Source organism: Mycetomoellerius zeteki, unplaced genomic scaffold (assembly GCF_001594055.1).
Source record: "Mycetomoellerius zeteki isolate Tzet28-1 unplaced genomic scaffold, Tzet1.0 scaffold25, whole genome shotgun sequence".
In the NCBI taxonomy this organism is placed as follows: Eukaryota; Metazoa; Arthropoda; class Insecta; order Hymenoptera; family Formicidae; genus Mycetomoellerius; species Mycetomoellerius zeteki.
Window position 1 is genome coordinate 3,585,198 of NW_017257227.1, and position 22,375 is coordinate 3,607,572.

At 34.0% G+C, this 22,375-nt stretch overlaps 2 protein-coding genes across 2 annotated transcripts; one reads left to right on the forward strand and one right to left on the reverse strand.

Moving 5' to 3' along the window:
* Positions 1–10: 10 nt before the first annotated feature.
* Positions 11–6,221, forward strand: LOC108723866 (early nodulin-75). Its single transcript, XM_018449894.1, has 3 exons — positions 11–135; positions 4,099–4,587; positions 5,949–6,221. Exons 1-3 carry the CDS (start codon positions 121–123, stop codon positions 6,054–6,056), a joined length of 612 nt encoding a protein of 203 aa, XP_018305396.1. The 5' UTR covers positions 11–120; the 3' UTR covers positions 6,057–6,221.
* Positions 6,222–7,073: 852 nt separating this feature from the next.
* On the reverse strand, positions 7,074–15,691 carry nes (lysophosphatidylcholine acyltransferase 3 protein nessy). Its single transcript, XM_018449906.1, has 8 exons — positions 15,294–15,691; positions 11,143–11,250; positions 10,918–11,040; positions 10,033–10,148; positions 9,798–9,956; positions 9,431–9,667; positions 9,047–9,355; positions 7,074–8,944 (listed from the first exon to the last, which is right to left on the reverse strand). The coding sequence occupies exons 1-8, from the start codon at positions 15,391–15,393 to the stop codon at positions 8,663–8,665; spliced, it is 1,434 nt and encodes a 477-aa protein (XP_018305408.1). The 5' UTR covers positions 15,394–15,691; the 3' UTR covers positions 7,074–8,662.
* Positions 15,692–22,375: the final 6,684 nt, after the last annotated feature.

Consider the following 22,375-nt stretch of genomic DNA (forward strand, 5'->3'; position numbering starts at 1 on the left):
GCCTCGACCGCACGCCACACGCGTGAAAGCTTGCAAGTGAAACGCTCGACATACCTCTTTTTCTACGTGCCTCACATTTCGGGAGTACCTTGAGCCTCCGGAGCGCACACGTGGGAGAAAATGCGGACCACCGCGGTAAGTAACAATGCGCGCAAACACACGTTCTTAATTATTGAATTCGATTGTCGGTCTCTTTTATGCCCGTTTCCACCAAAGAATACTCTCTAAAACTTTTAGAGTGAATTGTCACTCTGAAGAGTGAAATCTCATTCTTCGAGATTGAAAAGTGAGCCATTCTTTTTCAAGACTGGCTCAATTTTCTCTCTCTTTAGAGATTCTACTGTAAAGAATTTAGAGAGTAGATTAACTTTAATTTCTATCCGACTTACGCTTTTTAATTCTTAAGATCGGTTTCACCACTTCGGTTGATTTATCAGCCGATTATTGTCGAAACTGATCAATTGCATTTGTCGTTAAGCGGAATTGATCAGAATTCATTAGAATCACAGTTTATCGCTTAATCGACCAATCAAGCTAATTGGAGATGATGAAACTGGCTCTTAGAACTATAGAAGAAAGAATAAAGAATAATGCGTTTCCACCAATGCAAAATGTAAATTAATTTTGATCTCAGTTCAATTTGCTCTTCGTCTTTTTTTAGTTCTTAGAATGAAGAATAAGTTGAACTGAGATCAAAGTTAATTTACATTATTATAATAAATTTAATCTCAACTTACTTTTTTCATTTTTTCTAGTTCTTAGAACTAGACTTAATATTTACATTTCATATATCAGCATTTACTTGTCATCTTTTTCTAATTCTAAAGACAAGAGTAAGTTGAACCGAGATTAAAATTAATTTATTATACATTGGTGGAAAACGGGCTTAGTTGAACCGGGATTAAAGTTAATTTACATCGGTTAGAAACAAGTATTAAAACGCAGTTATTCAAAGTCAAAAACAATCAATGCACATTTTTTCCATTGTCAGCGTTAATTCGCGTCCTTCGTGTTTCAAATTCGAAGATGAATGCGAGGCGACCATTTCATCGGCAAGTGAAATATCTCAATTAAATCGTCGCTTTCATTTATGGCGCAAGGTGAGAGACGTTGAAAAATTGAAGCGTATTATACGCTTGCCGTTTCATTTGTGAAAATTCATACGCGAATGACTACATCGTCCGTGTCGGGAAAGCGTTTTATATTGATGAGTAATATGTTTACGACGAGTGTAATTTTCCTGAATCGAATGGAGTTCTCTTCGAGCGCGATCTGCGAGGGTCGAACGAACGTTCGAGTCTCTTCTTCGCAATGTTCAAGACCGGTTACTAAATTTAAACGTCGACTGACGCAATCCTCTTACCAAGTAAATGCGTAAGTCAATTGATCGAATGACCAGGTGCATTTAATGAGAGTAACTTTCGGTTCGTTCTTACGAAATCTTCATGCAATCCATCCGCTGGATACATCCAGCTCATCTCGAGCCTTTCGTTTTTCTTCTACATTTTTCCACGTCGGCAAGGCATGTACGGGATTAATAATTTATATGTGATGGAATTCGTCGAAAGGCACCTGGCTTATTCGAAATGTCCTTCAAACAACGCAGATGATATTTCATCGTCGGGGAGAACCGGTGGCGTTTACATCACCGACTCCAGCGGTTGGTTAGGCCTTTTTTTTTTTAGACGATGGAAAGTGACGGTGATCGCATTTTCCCGAGGAGAGAAAAAATACGTCGAGCGTGCATCCCACTGTGCGCGAGGTGCATCGGCACGAATCTCCCGCGGATTAAACCGCTCGCGATGCGAACAAAAGTAAAAGGATCCCGCCTATGCTCCCGCTCTATTCACCGACACGGTCTCGATAATTATAGCGCGAAGGAAAATGGGGAAAGCGGCTCCAGCTCTAGCATGCGGAGCGGAGTTTCGATGCGGCACTAAAAGCATGATTAAAGATCGGAGCGGTCGTTAAGTAAGTAGGAAGCTTCGCTCGAGCGGAGTGAGTTATCGCGCACATCGCACGCCGTGGCGTCTTCTTCCGTTCACGCTAATGGGACGTGCCCGTTGTAAGGAATGGAAATGCTATTCGGAATTAATGGACTCTCTCGCGGAAAAGATCAAGAATCGAGAATTCCGAGGAGGATTTGTCGGGAGGATTGACGTTCATTTAAGAGAGCCCGTAATTGCCAAGGTTGAGTTCACCTTCCTGAGTTCTTACTTATGTGATTATAACATTTAAATTATACTTTATTATAAACACGCGATGGACTCAGAAAGAATGATTTTATTAAGGTATTTAAAAATTTGCTAGATCTTGAATAATTTTGTTAGACCAATCGAAACAATTAAATATGTTGATATCCATATAATTATAATAAATAATTATCTGGGACGCTCAAACTAATTGTCAGAATGTTGCTCAAAACTTTTCGCAGCATTACTCATTATGAACGTTTTACATAATTATTTTAATAGTCCAACAAATATTTCAGACCTATATCTAGCAAAATTTTTTAATTCTCCTTCATTAACTTAGTAATTAATTTGAAAATATATTTTTTCATTTATTAAATATTTGAAATTTAAATTATGAGTGTTGAATAAATATTATTTTTAATTTCTAATCAAGATTATGGATGATTTTTACATGTTGAAATACAGTATTTGGAAATCTATTAAACATTGTAAGCTAATCAGATCTAAGTAAAAAGTGATCTTTGACCCTGTCTGGAAATTCATAATCAAGTAGAAAAAAGAATAAAGAGTATAATGCGAAGCTTATTGAAAGTCGTTAACGAGTTCTCTGACATGCGAATAATTCAAGAACATGCATCGCGTCATATTTATCTTTTTACTGAAGATAAATACGTGAATAGTCGCATACATCATTACGAGTCAGATCATACAGGAATTCGCAATAAACGAGTCATTGTATTCTTATAATTTGGCCGATAACGGTGAGAAATTGCTAAATAGAAATGTCTATCGCATTGAATTCTTTAAGCAAGTTAAGCAATACCATGTCGCATTTCATCCATTCACGCTGAATCGCTATGGACGACGTAATCTGTAAAAGTAAAATAAATCACTATTACGCGCATTTTATCACGAACATGATGTATTCGACATGCCAATCACTAATAATAAATTATCGACGAATTATTGATTATGCGGAGAAAGTATTGCAGCGTAAATCACACCCAAGACACAATCGTGTTTCCTAATAAATTATATATATATATATATATGTATTTCATATAACATTTTTTGTAAGTTGGAATATGACAATGTTGTAATATTTTGTTCTGAGAATTGTTAATCAATTATAAGTGTATTTTTACGAATCGCATTAATAAAGATTGTTATGCACATTGCAAAAGTTATGTAAACATTTAGATTAGATTAAAATTTATATGTATGAAACAAAATTACTAAACTTTAATAACATTGTTTTCAACAACACTAATTAAGCGTTTATTTATATTAAATATTTACTCAATAAAAAATTATAATTAAATCAATGGTTCTCGTACCAAATGAATGTTTATACTTAGTAAATATTTAATTAGTTATTATTATTTAGTACATTTTTCAATCTATAACGCTTATGTTGTAATCAATCTTTTATTGCTATTCAAAAAATTCCCTTATCAATATTATAATTATTATTAAAATAGCAAAATGTACAACTTACATGAAAGCAATTGCACTGAAGTTGCATTAAAATTTTGTTCTGAATAGAATTTAATTTTGTTTCTGATTTGGAAAAACATTAAATTATTCAAATAATCAAAACAATTCTCAAACAACACAAAGTCTAAAATTGTGATATAAGACGTCTTTAAGTCGTCTTTTAGACGCAAAAAACATCTTATGGCCCGATAATTTTAGACATTTTTTATTATTTGGATTCTTTTTGTAAAATACATAACGCAGGTAAAACTTTTGAATAAAAGTGTCACAACTCCCGTTGCATGTAATACCTACTATAAATATCTCAGGATAGCAAAATCTTTATTGTAACTTTCGCTACAACTCTCTTCGAGCATGTTAACATTGCAGTCACGATCATTATGATGTCTATTTTCTCTTTTAACAGAGCACGATTTTTGCGATCGTCTGCTCGTCGATCGCACTGACGGTCGCGAAACCGGCGCCGGAGGCACCGGTGAGCTCATACTTTCCACCCTCTGGAGGTGGTGGTGGTGGTGGAGGCGGCGGTGGAGGCGGTGGAGGTGGCGGCGACGGGCCTCCAGCTCCGGCTTACGGCCCGCCACAGCAAAACCCGGTGATCCACAAGCACGTGTACGTCCACGTGCCGCCGCCAGAAGCACCGGAGTACAAAGCGCCCAGGCATATCCCGCAACAACAGCCGCAGAAACACTACAAAATAGTGTTCATCAAGGCGCCAACCCCACCGACGCCGACCGCACCGCAACTGCCGCCGCTGCCGCAGCCGGATGAGGAGAAAACGTTGATCTATGTCCTGGTGAAGAAACCCGAAGAGGCGCCCGATGTCGTGTTGCCGACGCAGGCACCGACGCAGCCCAGCAAACCGGAGGTCTACTTCATCCGCTATAAAACTCAGGTAACGATTTATCTTCTTTCACTTTTTTTTTATGATTCGACGATGTCCATTCACCATGTTCCACCATTTCATACCAATAATGTAGACTAACTTTCTTAATCTGACATTCTTGATTTAATTTATGCCTGTACCCTTTTCTTAAAACTGGAAGAAGATAAAAAGTAAAACTATGAGACTATAGATTGAGATTGAGATTGGATTGGAATTTAACTGATGAGAAGAAAGAAAACTAATATCAAGTTCGGTGACCTTTGCTCTTTGACTGATCAAATTACAATTCAATCTCAATCTCTAGTCTGATCACACAACTTTACTTTTTGTCTTCCTCTAAGAATTAGAAAAAGATAGAGTAAATTAGAAAGAGATTAAAATTAATCTACACTGGTAAAAATGGGTCTAATTCATGCAGTTTTTAAAAAATAAAATTGCTTAGGCGCGCGAATTCGAGCCTCGGCAAGAATAACGACGTCTCTATCGTCGGATCTAAGTGTAGTGCGTTGCGTAATCTTCAGTTGCTCAAAGCATAAATATTGCTCAAACGCGTATACATGTACGGATAGTTATTACTTTCAAAGCAATTTATCGAGGAGCGATTTCGGTTAAATGGCGAACACTGAAAGATGAAAGTATGCCTCGCGGCATGTAAATTGCTCATTTCGATGATAGGAACCGAGCGGCGCGGCGCATGTTTTTTGCTTCGAACATGAAGGAATCCGGATGTTGGGCGCGTGATATTTGCACGTCATATATTTCAGACGACCTTACAGTTAATCGGACGCGAATTATCTTCCCGCGGCTCAACTATAAAAAAGAAAAACGAAACTATCAAGGTGATTGCCGTGTCGACGATTTGAGTAATTATGGAGAGTTTCTCTTCAAGTGTCGTTCCTATAATGCCTATCTAAGCGAACTTGTCAAGATTTCTACAACAATCGTCGTAGGTTTTAGGGATTAATTGTATTGTACACTCTAATGTTGCTATAACTCTTCGTTACAAAAGATATCTTTCGCTCTACGTTGCGCTCTGCTTAGTAAACTATAAATATCTGATCGAGACCCTTGATCTACTTTTTTGGTCGATCAGGGGATATTCTTCGATTAACCGCTGAAAATGTCTTCTAGCCTAAGTCGCTTTCCGAAATTGCTTGGCTTGCTAGGTAAACTACAGATATATCGGCAAGATTTAAAATTATACGCGAATACGAAGACTAACTACCGAACTCTGCTAATTGCCATCACAGAAAAGATCATGGCTGCATGATAGCCACAATATATAAAATTCATATATGCGCTATGTCCATCTCTTTTTTTCTCTCTTGTCTTGTCACTTATTTTTATGCATTTATTTTTATGCATTACAGAAGGAGCAAGGTGGCGGCGAATATGGGCCACCGGGGCAGCAACCAGGACAACCCATCGACAGTTACGGAGCACCACAACCGGGCCCGGGCCCCAGTGGACCATATTAGGCTCGTCGCACGAGAGCACCCTCACCACCCTCGACTTCCGGCATTTTACGGAGACAAATCGTTAACGGCGACTACTCTCGCAGCCGTTTCGCGATACGTGAGCGCGAACGCGCAAGCCCGGATGGATCTTAATAATTTTAGGAGGGATGTATATATCGCCTATATCTCGTAAGATAGGCCGCATGGTGTTTTAAAGGTGCTTAAAAGGCAGACGCTTCGTGTTGTTAAAGCCTATGATGTCGCTCGCGTACACACATATACATTCACATATGCATTCACGCTCACACATACGCATACATAACAAGTTCTTGAACGACCGAGTACGTTTGTCGTGGTTCTCTGTTGAAATATAAAAAAAAAAGAATCATTTTTAATATTTTTATATACGAGACGTCGATGTGTTTCTTTTGTATCTTTTAAGAAAATAATTTTAAATACATTTTTTATATCAAACAATTTCTGGCATTATTAATCACTTCATCGCCTTTCTTTTCGCCAGTTTTCTTCACCAACCTCTCGTTTCTTACAATCTATTTCTCTCTCTCTCTCTCTCTCTCTCTCTCTCTCTCTCTCTCTCGTTTCTCGTTCATATCTTATTAGTGATGCGATACAAAATCGAAATTGTTAAAACCTAGATCACAAGCGCATTTGTAAGCATTAGCCTTTAAACAATGTTTTAGAGTCCTGAAAATCTCTACTCAAAAATGTATCCTTTTCCGGCACATATTATCTTCTTAACTAAATTTACGATTATTATAATGATAATAAAATGAAGACATTTATGGAACGTGAGATTCCAAGATAAGATATTCGTAAATATACAATACTTGCCTAACGTTTTGCACTAGTATTAAATATGAAACGTACAACCAGCGTGTTAGGTACAACCAAGTGTGAATTTTAATTTGTTCCCAATTTAATAATTATAATTCCCAAACAATTATTATAATATAATTATAATTATAAATGTACAATTAATTATAGTTAAATTCCCAAATTAAAATTCACACTTCCGCGGCTTATGAACTAGATGTCGCAAGAGTGTCGCATCAAAAATGAGTCAGGTCGGATCTTCCTTAATTTTATCCTATATCCTATAATAAATGCTATCGGTAAATGCAGTATAACTTCTGATTGCGCTACAATTATATAGTTTTATACAACTAAAACTTTGTAAATCTGTACGCGACTATGTCAAAGATTCCAGAGACTGGGATCGTACTTGAGATCGATAAATTAAAGTCGTTAGGCAAAATACTACAAATAATTTCTTGTCGATCTAACTTGATCATTGAATAGGGTGTCAAACGATCGTAAAGTACGTCAGAGTCTAGACATTTGTTTATATATCGAACTGGTACCTACTAATTTCTCTTAATTTCGATGAGTTGTGTGTTCGAAGGCTGTGTGCGTAATAAGAGCTGCGTATTCCTACTACAATACGAATAGATAAGTAGATCGTTGTTAGACTTTTACCTACAAAAATAATTGCGAATAATATAAGATTGAAAATCGCTTCTCGCGTTACTTTATACCGTATATTGATACTAATGCAGCGTGTGTACACATGGTAGAAGGTACACACCCGACTAGAATTACGATCTGTTTATCGTCGTATTTACATCTAGAGAAGTCTAGTAAAACGCAGTTAATTGCATTAGATTGGTAAAACGTAGCACTATGATAAAATACATATTTCAATTGAAATCGTGCACGATATCGCGTATTTGACTATGTTGTTTTAGCTATTTTTGCGCTTACAAAATCACGGTATTATTCTCTAAACATCCTTTGCAATTTCTCTGAATTTATTTTTGCGAATAGGCGTTCTTATTGCGGTACCTAGATGCACAGTTGCTTTCTCCTTCGTGTCTTTTTAGAATATTATGATACTTGACTAGCTAACGCAGCCGCTATTATTGTATCATAACAGTTCTTATCACTAAAAGGCATAACGCGTTTTAACAGATTTTATTACCGATGGAATATATATATAAATAAAACTTTGCTCAATGGAATATGCTAGATATACAAAAATATGATTGAAAACGCAAAAACATATTATTGTAGGAAAATACTGAAGTATCTAGAATTATTGTTGGTATTTCTTGAATTTTCGTGTTGTAAAGTTTGATCGTAGAAACTTCCAAGTACAGGCACACGAAATTACCGACCAGCGGATTTTTTTTAAACGGTGCATTGATTTACAAATTAATAATGTTCTTAATAGTAATATCTGTATATTCCACTACTACCGCCATTTCGTTTCAGCAACAGATTCTTCAAAGGATTTTTTTACTTGCGAAACTCGATCATCGAGAATATATTTAAGCGACGGAAATTCAACATCATGTTTTAAAGAATTCATAACCGTTACGAAAAGCGATAGTAATGATAATATGCTTTATTATTTCCCGTATCTTCCGTTGGATATGCGCTATCACATTTCTTTTGAAGACTAATGACTGTAAGTGAATGTAATTGTAGATCAGCGTCCATTACATTACAGCTGCATGTCTTCTAAAGTATCGATTCCAGCGACGGAAAGAAAAACAAATACAGAAGCAATACCTTAATATCGAGGAAAAAGAAAGTAGAGTGTCATCTTATTCTTGGTGCGATCGTTGACGTTCATGCCTTTGACTAAGCAATCGTTTAATGTACGGCGCGAGCAGCGGATAAGAGAGGAAGAACACATGTCCGCAATAATACATACTAGCGTAAACTTGGTTATATCGCGGATACGAAAGAAGTACGAACGATACGAGGCTATAGCCCATGAAAACAAAAGTGTAAAGCTTCAGAAAGATCCAAGCGAGAACGCGTGCTTCCCATCGTATTTTCAGCATCGTTTGTACTATCTCGCTGTTCTTTAATACCGGTCCAATCTAGAAAAAAGAAATCACATGGAAAATAAAGATTACAATAAAGAAGCAATCAAATTTTGAAAAATCTTGCAAAATTCTGTCCGTGTAAGCAACGATACTTACGTCTCGCTCGAAGTATAATACAACAAATTCCATAAAGAAACAGTGATAGTATCCGGAATGAAAACCGTGCCAGAGAGCAAGGAAAAGCAGTGTCATTATTTGACTGTATATTTTTGAACCCAGAAACTTCAGCCTCTTGTAAATGTATTCCGCACACCAGTGATTGGTGTTTATGTTGAATGAGAGAATGTAGTCATTGAATTGCATAGTAGTTTCGAATGTCCGCAATTTAACATTCGCGCAACCGTCCCACTTAACACGACCTTCAGAGTCTTTTCCATTATATGTAAGACCAAAGACGATGCATACCTGATATCAATAACCAATATACACAAAAGCACAAATACAGATAAATATTAAAAATTATATTTCGATTATACGTACTCCTTCTGTGATTAGCCAAACGCTGATGTATTTGTAGAGATTGATACGGCCCCACAGGCCGATTATTAAGCATTTCTTTATTAAATTTAATTTCTGGAATGACGGTTCAAAGAGGTACTGATCAGAAACGTAAAGTGTACCGATTTGAAATATCACTACATATATGAATCCGATAAAAGCTCGTAATAATCCCGCCGACACGCAATCCGGCAGCTTGATGGCACCAGTTTGAGGATCCTAAAATATAAAGCGTGCTATTTATATTAACTAGACATATTTTCTCAAACTGGAGAACCAAATGATCTCCGAATTCGTCGATAGATGTGTAAAAGCTATCGACTAGTATTTTTCCAATTTATTAACGTACGCGTTCTGCGAGCTGACCATTGACATAGTCCAAGTATCGTCGCATACTGAATTGCGGTCCGATCAGGAAGGCGCCCGGAAAATAAGCGTACGCCGCAATTTCCAACAGCGATGGTCGTTCCTTCAAGATAACCCGCTTTTGACTATCGGAGAGCTCCTCCTACAATACAATTCGTGATCGTTACGTCAAGGAATAAATGAGATAATGGAATTATGAAAAAAATAGCGTTTCGTACGTCACGTTTTTGACCGTCCCATAAATTAAATGCAAGCCCTATTAATCTAAGGGTTAGCACGCACTGCGGCATTGTCCATTTTATATCGTAATCTTGGGTACTGGTGGTGTAATAGCCTGTATTGAAAAATAATTTCGTTTAAATGCTTTGTAGCTCGAAACGATCGACGAAAAAAAACGAGAAAACGATGAAGCTTGTCTACGAACGCAAGTAAACGATTGTAAAACTAGCAAGTAATATTTCGATAAATTATACAACAAAGATTATTATTGTATAACAAAAAAAAATTAAAAATATTCATTATTTCAATATCGCCCACAATAAAAAAAATATTAAAAATATTAATTATTTCATATCGCCCACAATTGTTCGAATGATTAAAGCCGTAGTGCTAAATACATAATAACATCGTAATGACAGATAAAGCCGGCACACACGTTCAAGTAAACTCATTAAACATGTATGCACAAGCACACTTATCAAGTCTATCGGAACATGTAGATAACATAATTGCACAATTATCGCAAATACATATTCCGGTAAACTCGCACAAGTATACCTGATAAGTATACTTGAACGTATGTTGCTGGTTTAAGGTGTTACAATACAAAAAATTGTTTTTCATTATCGTTATAATTGTTTTACTTTTAACGTAAAATATGTACTTCTTACATCGTTCTAGTTTCTAAAACGAGGAATGTATGAATTTAAATTATAAATAGAAAAAGATTCATTGTTGGAAACCTTAAACACATTATTCCAAGTCCACGATCGCGCCAGATAGCTCGAGAATAAATAGATAGTGCCGCAGGGTAAATATGTAAATGCGTAGACCGGTTTTTCGACTATGACTAAATTTTCAAATTTGCTATTATGTTGCTTTACCATAAAGTAGGTACGTCATGTTGAAGAGAAACGTTACTATGACGGATAGCCCAGTGCTACCGAGAACCGTCAGAATGAGATACGTTCCGCATACCGCCGTTGATGAATGAAGTATGTTATAATCTGCAAAATCATTATTATTACTATGATCGTCTTTATGAATAAGCGAACACCGGCGTGTCATTTGCGTGTCAATCGAATTGAGATACTGTTCGAATAAATTACCGTAATTCCAGTAACCAATTGAGAGACCGCACGCTATGAAAAATAAGTGCTGACGAATGGGATCTTTGCCGTAGAGTGTATACCTATGAAAAACGGCAACGGGGAATCCTGAAATCAAATTACATAATTTTATTATTTTGTTCTCAGTCATTACAACTCAACATTATTTCTATAATTTTCCGAGTCCATCCTTTTTACGTTTTCTCATTTATATATCAATTTTGTATGAGAAAAATAAATGTTAACCTTGCTACATAAATTTTATATAAATGCACACATAAAATCCGTTGACAAAAGCCTCTAAAAATCTGACCGAAGTTATTTATATCCGAAGTTATATATATTAATGTTTTAATAAATTTTGTGTTGTGTGTTTGAAATGATTTTTGAAAATTAAAATAACAAAAAAGCATATAACACATATGTCATGTAACATATGTAACATATATATATTAAATATGTATATATATTACATATACATATAATATAACTTTGCTCCGTAAAAGCTGCATTTGCAGCTAATGTATATTATTATATCATAACGTATTCATTTATCATAAATACTTTTAAATATTTTCATTAAATATTCTATATCAGCAAAGAAAACAGATATGTTCAATCTTTTTAGGAAATTTAAAGTTAGCATTTCAGATATTATATTTTAAAAATGGGATTTCAATTAGGCTTTTTTTATTTGCATACATGAATGCAATAATTCGTGTGTTTAATCAAAAGTAATAAACCATATTTAAAAAATATCGTTGAATATCAAATATCAACGCTTATTTTAAATGAAATTGGTTACTTGTATATAAATTATATCCAAATGAAATAAAGACAGGCATATGCCACTCCACATTTGGAAAAAAATATCTTAAAAATTAGTAACGCTATAGAATAAACAATACAGAAAATTATCTGCGTTCAATATTCCTTTTAAACAGAGAAAAAAATTGCTTTCGATGTTGGTTTTATAATATTTTAATATAGTATAATAAAATCATTCTAATTATCACAATTTGATAATAAAAAAATAAAGGAAAATTAGAACTGTTGTGATATTATATTACTAAGATAAAATTGACCTATTCTTTATCGAAGAACTCTCTGAACTGGTGCACATGGTACAATAAGTTGAAGTAAAAAAAAAATATAATTCTCACTTTATCTTATTGTGCCATGTGCACCAGTTTAGAAACTTTATCGATAAAGAACAGACATTACGAAATGATAATTAATTATCAAAATGACAATCTAGTGAGTTTATTTTTAGAGAAATTTTAATAACGCGAGTATAAAAAAGTAATATGTATAATTATAAATAAAATGTCTCCTTTTTTAAAAGTCATATTTATATGTATAGCGTGTTTTTTAAATAGCGGACATTAATCATATAGCGCTATTCCTGATTAAAGATTGAGTCGAAAGATCGTCTACAATTTTCACAATGTTGATAAGATATTAATTTCTAAAAATTGTCGAATAAAAAAGCGTATCCGATTGCCGAACTATTAACTATTATGGAAGTTGCAAAATGGTAGAGGACTTTTCGACCCAGTTTTTGATCAAGAATAGCATTATGTGATTCGACAATCGCTTATGACTAGTATACATCAATATATCATAATATATTTTAATACAGTGTGTAATATTATATATAACATGCCATTATATCATTTTATCTCTGTACGATATTACAATTATATAATATATAATAATATAATTATAACGTATTATTATATATCAAACATATGTCAGCCAATAATTGTTTCGTTTTTTGGAACTCATTTAAACACTCAAAATAGCTTTATCTCGTTCTCTGATAAGTTATCGTAATTATAACTGGAAAATTTAAGATAATAAAACTAAATTTTTATCAGATAAAGTACGAAGAAAAATTCTGAAGGATAATTTCCGAAGATAAAGTCTTTCTCTTTATTGTCTTTTTTTATTTTATCACTTTCTGTTTTATTGGATCTCATTATTCGTAGACATAACTAGTTTCATGCTTGTATTTTTGCGCAACCTGTCTATTTAAATTCCGTGTCTCTTGCTGTATATTCTGAACCTTTATCCTTGAATTTATTTCGCATACGAAAATCTATAATATACGTAACGTACTATAGTATTTTCGTGTGCCACATTTTTCGAGAATAAGAGACCTCTGGGCACGTATTATGAAATTGTGCGGAATGGATTCCGATCGAAATTATTTAATTATTCCCTACATTTCTATCGTGTTTTCTGAAGAAAACGGAGTAATTTCGATCGGAATTTATTCCGAATAACTCCATAAATTCCATAATGTGGCCTATTCTCTTACGATCAAATTATCATTTTGCTACGAATAGCCATTCTAGTGCAACAACCTTGTCTTTATTTTTTTTTAATACGTATATTTTTCATGCTCTGTAATTACCCGACTTGTGGGAATTAAATCTTGTATATAAGAAATAAAATTATTATTATTCTTAGTAATCACATCTTGAACGCTATTTTAACAGTAATGTATTTAATATATAAATATTTAATGCGTATTTTTAAATTCAGCTTTATTTTAAGACAGAATAGATCGTATTTTTTTTCTAGGCAGTGAATTATAATAAGGCAGTTATATAACGTGACGCGGTCGTAAATAAACATGATATACATACTACCTGTGTTTACAATATGGGCCAAAAAAAAATGCGACTCTCTTTTAATCACTATTATGTTTAGTACTAGTATTATTTGCTGAGTGTGACACAGTAACGCAGTGATTGCAATTAAAGGAAATCATATCGAATAAATATTTGGTAGAGGGATAAAATATTTGTGTTATAATCAAATTTGTTCCCGTCCACTTTATTTAACTAAACCGACAACTGAAGTGTTAGTTGTGAAAGTCGTATCTTTTTGACGCAAATACTGTGCATGTATATTTACATAGACATGAATATGCTACACATCCGCACTTTGTATTCGTATATCTCGGATTGTTTACATTCAATAAACACATAATTTGATACAATTACTATGACATTCGTATTTTTTACATTGATTAATTATAATTATAGTTACGTGTTACTGAGTGAAAAAGAAATGTCAGCAAGTATCAGCATACAAGAGCAAGATACGAAGTACAATGTTTTTATTATTTATTAGAAAAGAATCTCAGGAAATGAAACGCGATTTTCGATGTTAAAACAAAGTGCAAATGATCCATGAGGATGCATTCCGAGGATTATTCACAAGTACTGAAAGTTTATAGTTCACGTTACGTATGCTATAGATTTTCATGGTGTCTATCATGGAACAAGTCGGAATGGATTCCGATCGAAATTAAGGATCCATTTATACTGGCCGTAAACTGTTAACTTATGCTACAAACTATAAAAGATGGACCATTCACAGTCGAATGTGAGGAGAATAATCGACTTTATTCTCCTCACATTCCATGATCGGTCAATTTCTTAAGTTAACAGTTTACGGCCAATATAAATAATACTTTATTTTGTTTTCCTTAGAAAACAATAGAAATTTAGGAAGTAATGATTTTATTTTGAAAAAATAACTTTATTTTGATATCATGAAGGTTTGACTGTTTACTAACGTCGAGAAATAAAATGAAGTCATTTTGATTTTTTATCGATTCTTATGTGTTCCTTGGATTGTAGTGAACAAGAGAACGCAGCCAAGTTCCGTATCCGCGCACATGCCTTTACGGGACACGGAAATGAGACAGCTTGAGAACGAGAGGCTGATAGTGAATACGTTCTAACGATTAGATGAGCAACCTTCACATTGAGGCAATTACGCCGTTATAGCTTACCATCAACTATATGTACATACACGCTATAACGACGTGTATAGCGAAGCGAGGGATGTCCCCGAAGGGATCCAAGAGACAAGGTAAGGGGGGAGGGACAAAGGAATACGGGGAGGGTAGTTCTACGTCGGCGATTGAGCGGAGTCATGAATGAACGCGGATTGATTCGGCCGGAGCGGTCCAAAGTAAATTAAGAAATCTCGGGAATGTGAAAAAGAGAGAAAAAAAAACAGAGGATAGAAGACGAGAATCCCGTTGGGATTCCAACGGAGGAGAACGAATCGCCCTTTGTCGTAACGTAACGGAGGATAACACAAAGGAGAGAAGAAACGGTTAGGTTTACCTAGTAGAATCGAGATGAGGAGACGCAATGCGGCCTCCGGAGCGCCCAGGAACGTCGAAAGTCTCGCCAGCCCGCCCGGGCTGTGCATCACGTTGCTCATGATCGACGATGAAGGAGAGAACGGTGCGGACAACGACGACGACGATGCTTGTCAACACGCAACGGCGTCGAATGTAACGCGGCAAATGCTACAGCATGGCCGCGTCGTTACGCGCGCGTGTCTCGTCTGCGTGTCGTACCTTTAATCAGCAGCGGCGATTGCCGCCAACTACCACCGTGACCACCGTCAACAACGCGCCAACCGTGCTCCTCGCTATACTCGCTATCGAGCTCTCGGCGCGGACTGCATGGAAGTACGGAACGCCCGCGATTAACCTTCACCACCGTCGTCGCCACCATCACCACCGACCGTCGCAGCGGACGTGCGCGACGGCGGGGTGACGACGCGACGCCGTTACCGGGACGACAGACGACGCGGTCTCCCGTCCGAGAGAGCGTCTCGCCGCGTCCAATGGCTGCGTTCAGAGAAAGCAGCTTTGTGACTGTAAAATTTATTTAACAATTGGTTTATACGTTTAAGCCACATTCTAAAATTATTTGTTTATTTATAAAACAACTAACCCCTGCATCGCAATAGAACTTTGCATAAATCATCTTGAATATATTTAGACAAAAAATTAAGAATATATCATTGTTGATTAAAATAACAAAATATATATACATATTGTAGTACATAGATATCATATTATTCGAGTAAAATTTTTTTTGAAGAGGATATTTTGGAATGCAGTTTTAGGTCTACTGAGGAACTATTATAGTAACAATGAGACTAATCATGTTAAGAATTTTACAACAGTTGCACGGCTGTTTTTTCTGCTGATGCAATCATTGTATTCACGAGGTATAATTTATATCTCAAATTAGAAAATAGAATAGAACGTAGAGTCATCTTCGCCGATATAGTTTCATTTTTTTTTTAGATGGCAACGTTAGATGAATCTGGACTTTGTGTTGAACTATGTACCACTGTTCGTGGACTTTGCGTCATAATTTATCATTGCTCGTGGAACACGGAAAATAAAAATATTTTTATACATGTAATAAAGATTTCACTATTGATTAATAGCGAATTCGGTTAGACACGCTATTGCGCACTGATGCGTGTTAAAGCTGTTATACATCGATTTCTGAGTGTAGAATAAGTAAAATACAAATATTTCGAATTATAAAATATTTTATCTCTACCGATCATTCAAGCAATATTGTAATAACATTACAATGTTGCTGCAAGCTTCTGTGCTGTATGAACTATAACAGCACAATAAAGTGTATTGAGAATTTTGCGATTTATAGTTATATTAAATACGTGTCGTAATTTGTGTACGATGATTGCGTACTTTGTGCACCAATGCGCATTGACAATGAGTGCATCCAATCGAATTCACTATTGACTATAAGGCTATGTTCAATCGGTTTAAGAGTTATTGAAATGACTATTGAAAAATTGGTTCTTCTTCAAAAAGTAAAAAGAAAGTATACATCTCAATTAAAAAAAATAATAGATAACTCACACAAAAACGTTGTAAGTGTTGTATAATAGATGTAAAATAGATTATAATTATTGTTTATATAAATTATTATTTAAAAAAAATATTGTATTTAATGTTAAATTATATTATTGTTTAAATCTTTTTTTTTCTTAAAAAAAAAGGGTAAGACTGGGTTATTTCGTCAGTTTCAACTTTAAGTAATTTGCAGTAGCATTAAATGTTTGCAATATTACTGCAATATTACTGGAACGTTGCAATGTTATTGAAATGATCTCTGCTGTATTGGCTAGTTCATTTCCGTCCAATTGTGTCTATTTTTAAATGCGGAAAATGCAATGTAATACAGCTAAAAGGAAAAGATCTCGATCTATAAACCTCTTAATCGATTAAAAGTTCACGATCAAAATGATTTTGAAATATAGTACGACCTACGTAGTGGCCCTCGCATATATAGGGTGTACCAAAAGTCCAGGACCCTTTAAATATTTTGAAAAAAGTAAGCATTTCTGAGAAAAATGTTTCATACAAAAGTGTATTGTTTAAAAAGATCTATTCACTGATCAGCTTGACCTTGGGTGGCGTCGCCAAGGTCAGGTCGAGGTCAAATTGGTTTTTTTAAATATCCTATTTTTGACGCCAGAATCTAATAGCTGGTATCAACAGCTTTCCAAAACACTATAATAAAGTTATTTTTCATTAAGTACTTTTCGAGTTATAAGGCTTGAAAGTTACAGTACGCCGACATTAGCATTATGCAAGATGTCTAATCGACGGCTAAAATCTCTTGAATGTTGTTCAAGATTGATGTTATTTTCATTTTTACGTAAAAATGTAAATAAGAGGTACAACCTCCAATGACTTTAATCTTGATAAATGTTATCCAGGACATGATCTTGAACAACATTCAAGAGATTTTAGCCGTCGATTAGACCCCTTGCGTAATGCTAATGCCGACGTACTGTAACTTTCAAGTCTTATAACTCGAAAAGTACTTAATGAAAAATAACTTTATTATAGCGTTTTGGAAAGCTCTTGACACCAGCTATTAGATTCTGGTATCAAAAATAGGGTATTCCATTTAAAAAAATCAATTTGATCTTGACCTTATCTTGGCGATGCCACCCAAGGTCAAGCTGATGTTATTAGTGAATAGATCTTTCTAAACACTACAACTTTCGTATGAAACATTTTTCTCAGAAATGCTTACTTTTCAAGATATTTAAGGGGTCCGGGACTTTTTGTACACCCTGTATACATATATTAAATGGGTCGAATGAGGCCAATCGAGGCTGCCAACGGGCCAACTAGGCCGACACAGACCGGCGCTTTCGAGTCAGAGCTGCGTGGCCGTCAGGGATTTGGAGTCGCAAGCGACGATCTTTCATCTCGGTAAGGATCGATCGCTCCAGTGTCGAGAGTACGAATGACGCGCGCGTTTATAGTGTCAAGGCATTGGCGGATTCATGGAGGGAGGAGCCATGGGAACTTTGAAGCTTTGGAGATTTCTCCTTTTTTAAAAATATTTATAGCAAAATTAAACGATTAGATACGTGATGTAATCGTTTAATTTATTTGGAGAGCATTTCGTATTTTTAATTTTATTGTTTATAGCAAAATGTTATATATATTTTTAATAATTCTATAATGCTTAATCACAATTTTGATATTTCGAACATATTTTTTAATTTAAGAAATTCCTAGATATAAAAAAAAACATAGATTAATTCTATATTATATTATTCTTCTTTTATGTTAATATAATTTGAAACAGCACATTTTATGAATCATATATTTAAACAATACTTTTTTAATGTAATAATTTAAATAATAATTTAATATTTTATTTAATATTTTATCTTTAAAAAAATTTCGCTTGTGGCGTGCCAATGGCCTTCCCCTTGACAAATTTTTGGATCCGCTAATAATGCCAAGATCATATCTAGTGAGAAATGACTCACCGAATTGATATCGAATTGACATCGGTAATTTTGAAGTCAATTCGATGTCGAGTTTATAATTGATGGTCATTTCTCCCTAGGAAAAAATATTAAATTTCAATAAATATTTGTTTGAATAGTTCTAGTAAATATTTACTAAATGTAAACACATATTTATTTAATACAAAAATCATTAATTTGATTTAATTATCATTTTTTAGTAAATATTTATTTACTCTAAGTAAATGTTTACTTAGACTTAGAGTCTCTCTCACCAACCTCTGATTAAGTTAATCGACGATTAACTTGTAGAAGTGCCAACAACAGTTCAATTATTAGAATTAACTTCTGCTCTTTCGTCCTCCTTTGAGACAAATTATGTCTAGTTCTCATGTTGACAATCATAATGATTGAGTTAATCATCCATGAACGTTAATCGAAGCTGGTAAAAGAGGTTCTTAGTACTATTCAAAAAAATTTATATTATGTATATTTAGTAATTTTTTTTCAGTATAGATTTTATTTTTTATCTCATTTCGCGCACATCAACATAAGTTGCGATCGAATTAACTATCGTAATTAACAAAAATTCGATCAGACACTTGCAAGACTGCGATTTTCTATTCGCGAGTGCTTCCGCGAGTTCTTGATTTAGCGTATATAAGTACGTGGAAGAAATCGAACGGATGAATACATCGAGTCACTAATTAGAGACAACGGAGATTGCGCTTTCTCTGTAAACACAAATACACTGAAATGCGGACGAGTATTTCTCTCTAATCATTTTCGCTCCCTCTTCTTCTCATTGTCGGGTGAAATTCTACGATAAATCGTCCCGGTAGAAGAGGCGAACAAGCGAACGATTGTCTCTAACAATTGATTTAAAAACAAGACACTATTAGTTAGACTTGTTTTCAATTCGGGTAAAAATTGAAGACTGTAAAAAAATTTCTTGCTCTCATAATTTACATATATTATACAAAACTAACAGTTCTTGGTTCTAAAACTAATAGTAATAATCGAAATAAAAATCGGTATGTATATGACTAATATGATTGGACATTGATACTATCTAAACAATCATAAGAGAAAAATAACAAACAGATAAAAATACAAACGAGAGAGAAATAACATGCAATCCAAACAAGAAAGAAATAATGCATGTGAATTAATACATATAGGCTGCGTTCGGGGAGATGCTATTGGCGCTATTTATGTTATTCTATCTTCATCGTCTACTAGAAACAAGGATAGCATGACACAAATAGCGCTGATAGCATGCTCCCCGAACCCAGCCAAAGTAACACAGTCATATTTAATCGTAAATGTATTGGGCTACATTCTATAAAACAAAAAAATTATTTTATTTATAAAACAACTAATCTCTGTGTAATAGAACTTTGCATAAATCATCTTGAATATATTTAAAGTATTTAGACAAAAGTATTTAGACAAAAAAATTGAAAATATTATTGTTGATTAAAAGAACTCAAAATATATGTACATATTATAGTACATGGATTAAAATTTCTAAATTTAAAATGCATATTGTTTTAATATAATTTTTCAGGTATTCAAAATGTCTTTTCCATGTAATACATGAGAAAAAAGCTATTGCCAAATTGCTATATCATGAAAATAAAAAACATATCGAAAGAAAACAAAATGCAAAACAAATTTTAAAATTTGATCTTTTCGCATGGTATTAATAAAAATTTAGTTAAAAATTTTTTTAATAATCAAAACATTTGTCTATAATTTTATGAAAACTCTTAAATTTGTCATTTTAATGTCATTCTTCTTAAAATTGTGACATAATTTTGGTTAACAGGATTTTTTTCATATTCAGCAAGCAAAAATACAGGAAAATAATTATTCACACTCATGTTGGAAAATGGCGTTGAACAGTATAATAGCAGGGTATAAAAATTTTGAAAACAGATGTACTGTTGATGTATATTTGGTTACGACTTCTTGAGCATGTATATCCACACCCATTGCTATTTCTGTAAGATAATAATTAATATTATTGATAAATCTTTTTTGTCACGTCGCTTATAATGACACAATTTAAATTACCGTTTATATATATTTTTTATTATCCGTAAAATAATTGATGAAGTTTGATGCAGCATAAAATGTACTATATCAATAAACAAAACAGTTTTTCTCGCAAAATATTATAATTATATACATTGTAATTAAAAATATGATCCCAGGCAGCAAGGGAGTGACATGATTTTCACGTCGATAAATGGTGATTACTGGTCTTAGACGTCATGTTCCCAATAATTGACGTTTAAAAAACGTGAGTATTCTGATATAATAATCAATTTAGAGACGTCTTTAATACGTTTTTAATAGGTCGTTTTTAGTCAACTATTTGAAATGTTACTGTGACGAATAATTATTATGACGTTATTTTAAAGCCTTATTACTTGCAACGTTATGATTACTGATGTAATATTCATCCATCTCAAGCATCATTCTCAGCATGTATATAAGAAAGTCACTTTTTCGTTACCTCGTTCGAACTAAATAATTTATATGATTTGATAAAATAAATTATTTTTTATATATATTTTTGTTTTTACAGTAGAAAATTTGTTTTCAAAGCAGAGTATTTATGTTTTTAAAGCAAACAGATACCTAACCAACCAAAACAAATTCTCTGCTGTAAAAACAAAAATTATATAGAAAATAATTTGTATTCCCAGCTAATGCTAAATATTCACAGAAAGTTCGATTCTTATTACCAATGTACCGAATGTTCCGGAACAGTAAAAGAATCATCAGAATATGCAAATGTCGATGAAATGTTCAGAATATTGTGTGAATACTCCTTGTATATTTCAGGAAAACCGCGAGCGAGCAATACACATCTCTACCGACAGAGGGCCGCGGCGAACAGCATTTACTCATAAACAAGAATTACCTGGGAGAGAATATAAGGAGCGTAACACTCATCTGAAGTGAGCCCCAAAATTGGGTTCCAAAGTGAAGACACTTTAAGTGTTTTCCAAAATAAAATTTAGTTTAAAAACTGATTCACAGATGACCTGACTCAGAATTTTTGGAAAAATTAACATTTCGTGTATCACATAATATATATGGAACATTCTCGGAATATTTAATGATATACAAATGAAATTTTTAACCGACATTTATATGTTTCTTTTACATACCGTAAATATTTGGAATATTTTGGAGTATTCTTGGAATGTTTTTTTAGAGATTTTAGGAACATTTGATGAATATTTCAAGAATATTTAGCGTTTGCTGGGTTTTTGAAAAAATGAAGTCAGAGTGTGTTTTAAAGTACAGAATTTGTGTAATTGAAGCAGAAAATACTTATTGTAGCTCACATGTTTTTATGTCCCCTTATGCCATCGATGTGATAGATTTCCTAACCTGAATAGTCGTCGACTTAACAATTAATATCTCGGTCCACGGGGCACAGGACACTTTTTGTCAAATTCGTTCGTTTCGTGCAAAAACGCATTGAATGAGCCCAATTTATTTATTATCAACATCGGAGGTAAAGAGGCTAAACTTAACAATTATGATTCTATTTATTATTATACCGAGACACTAA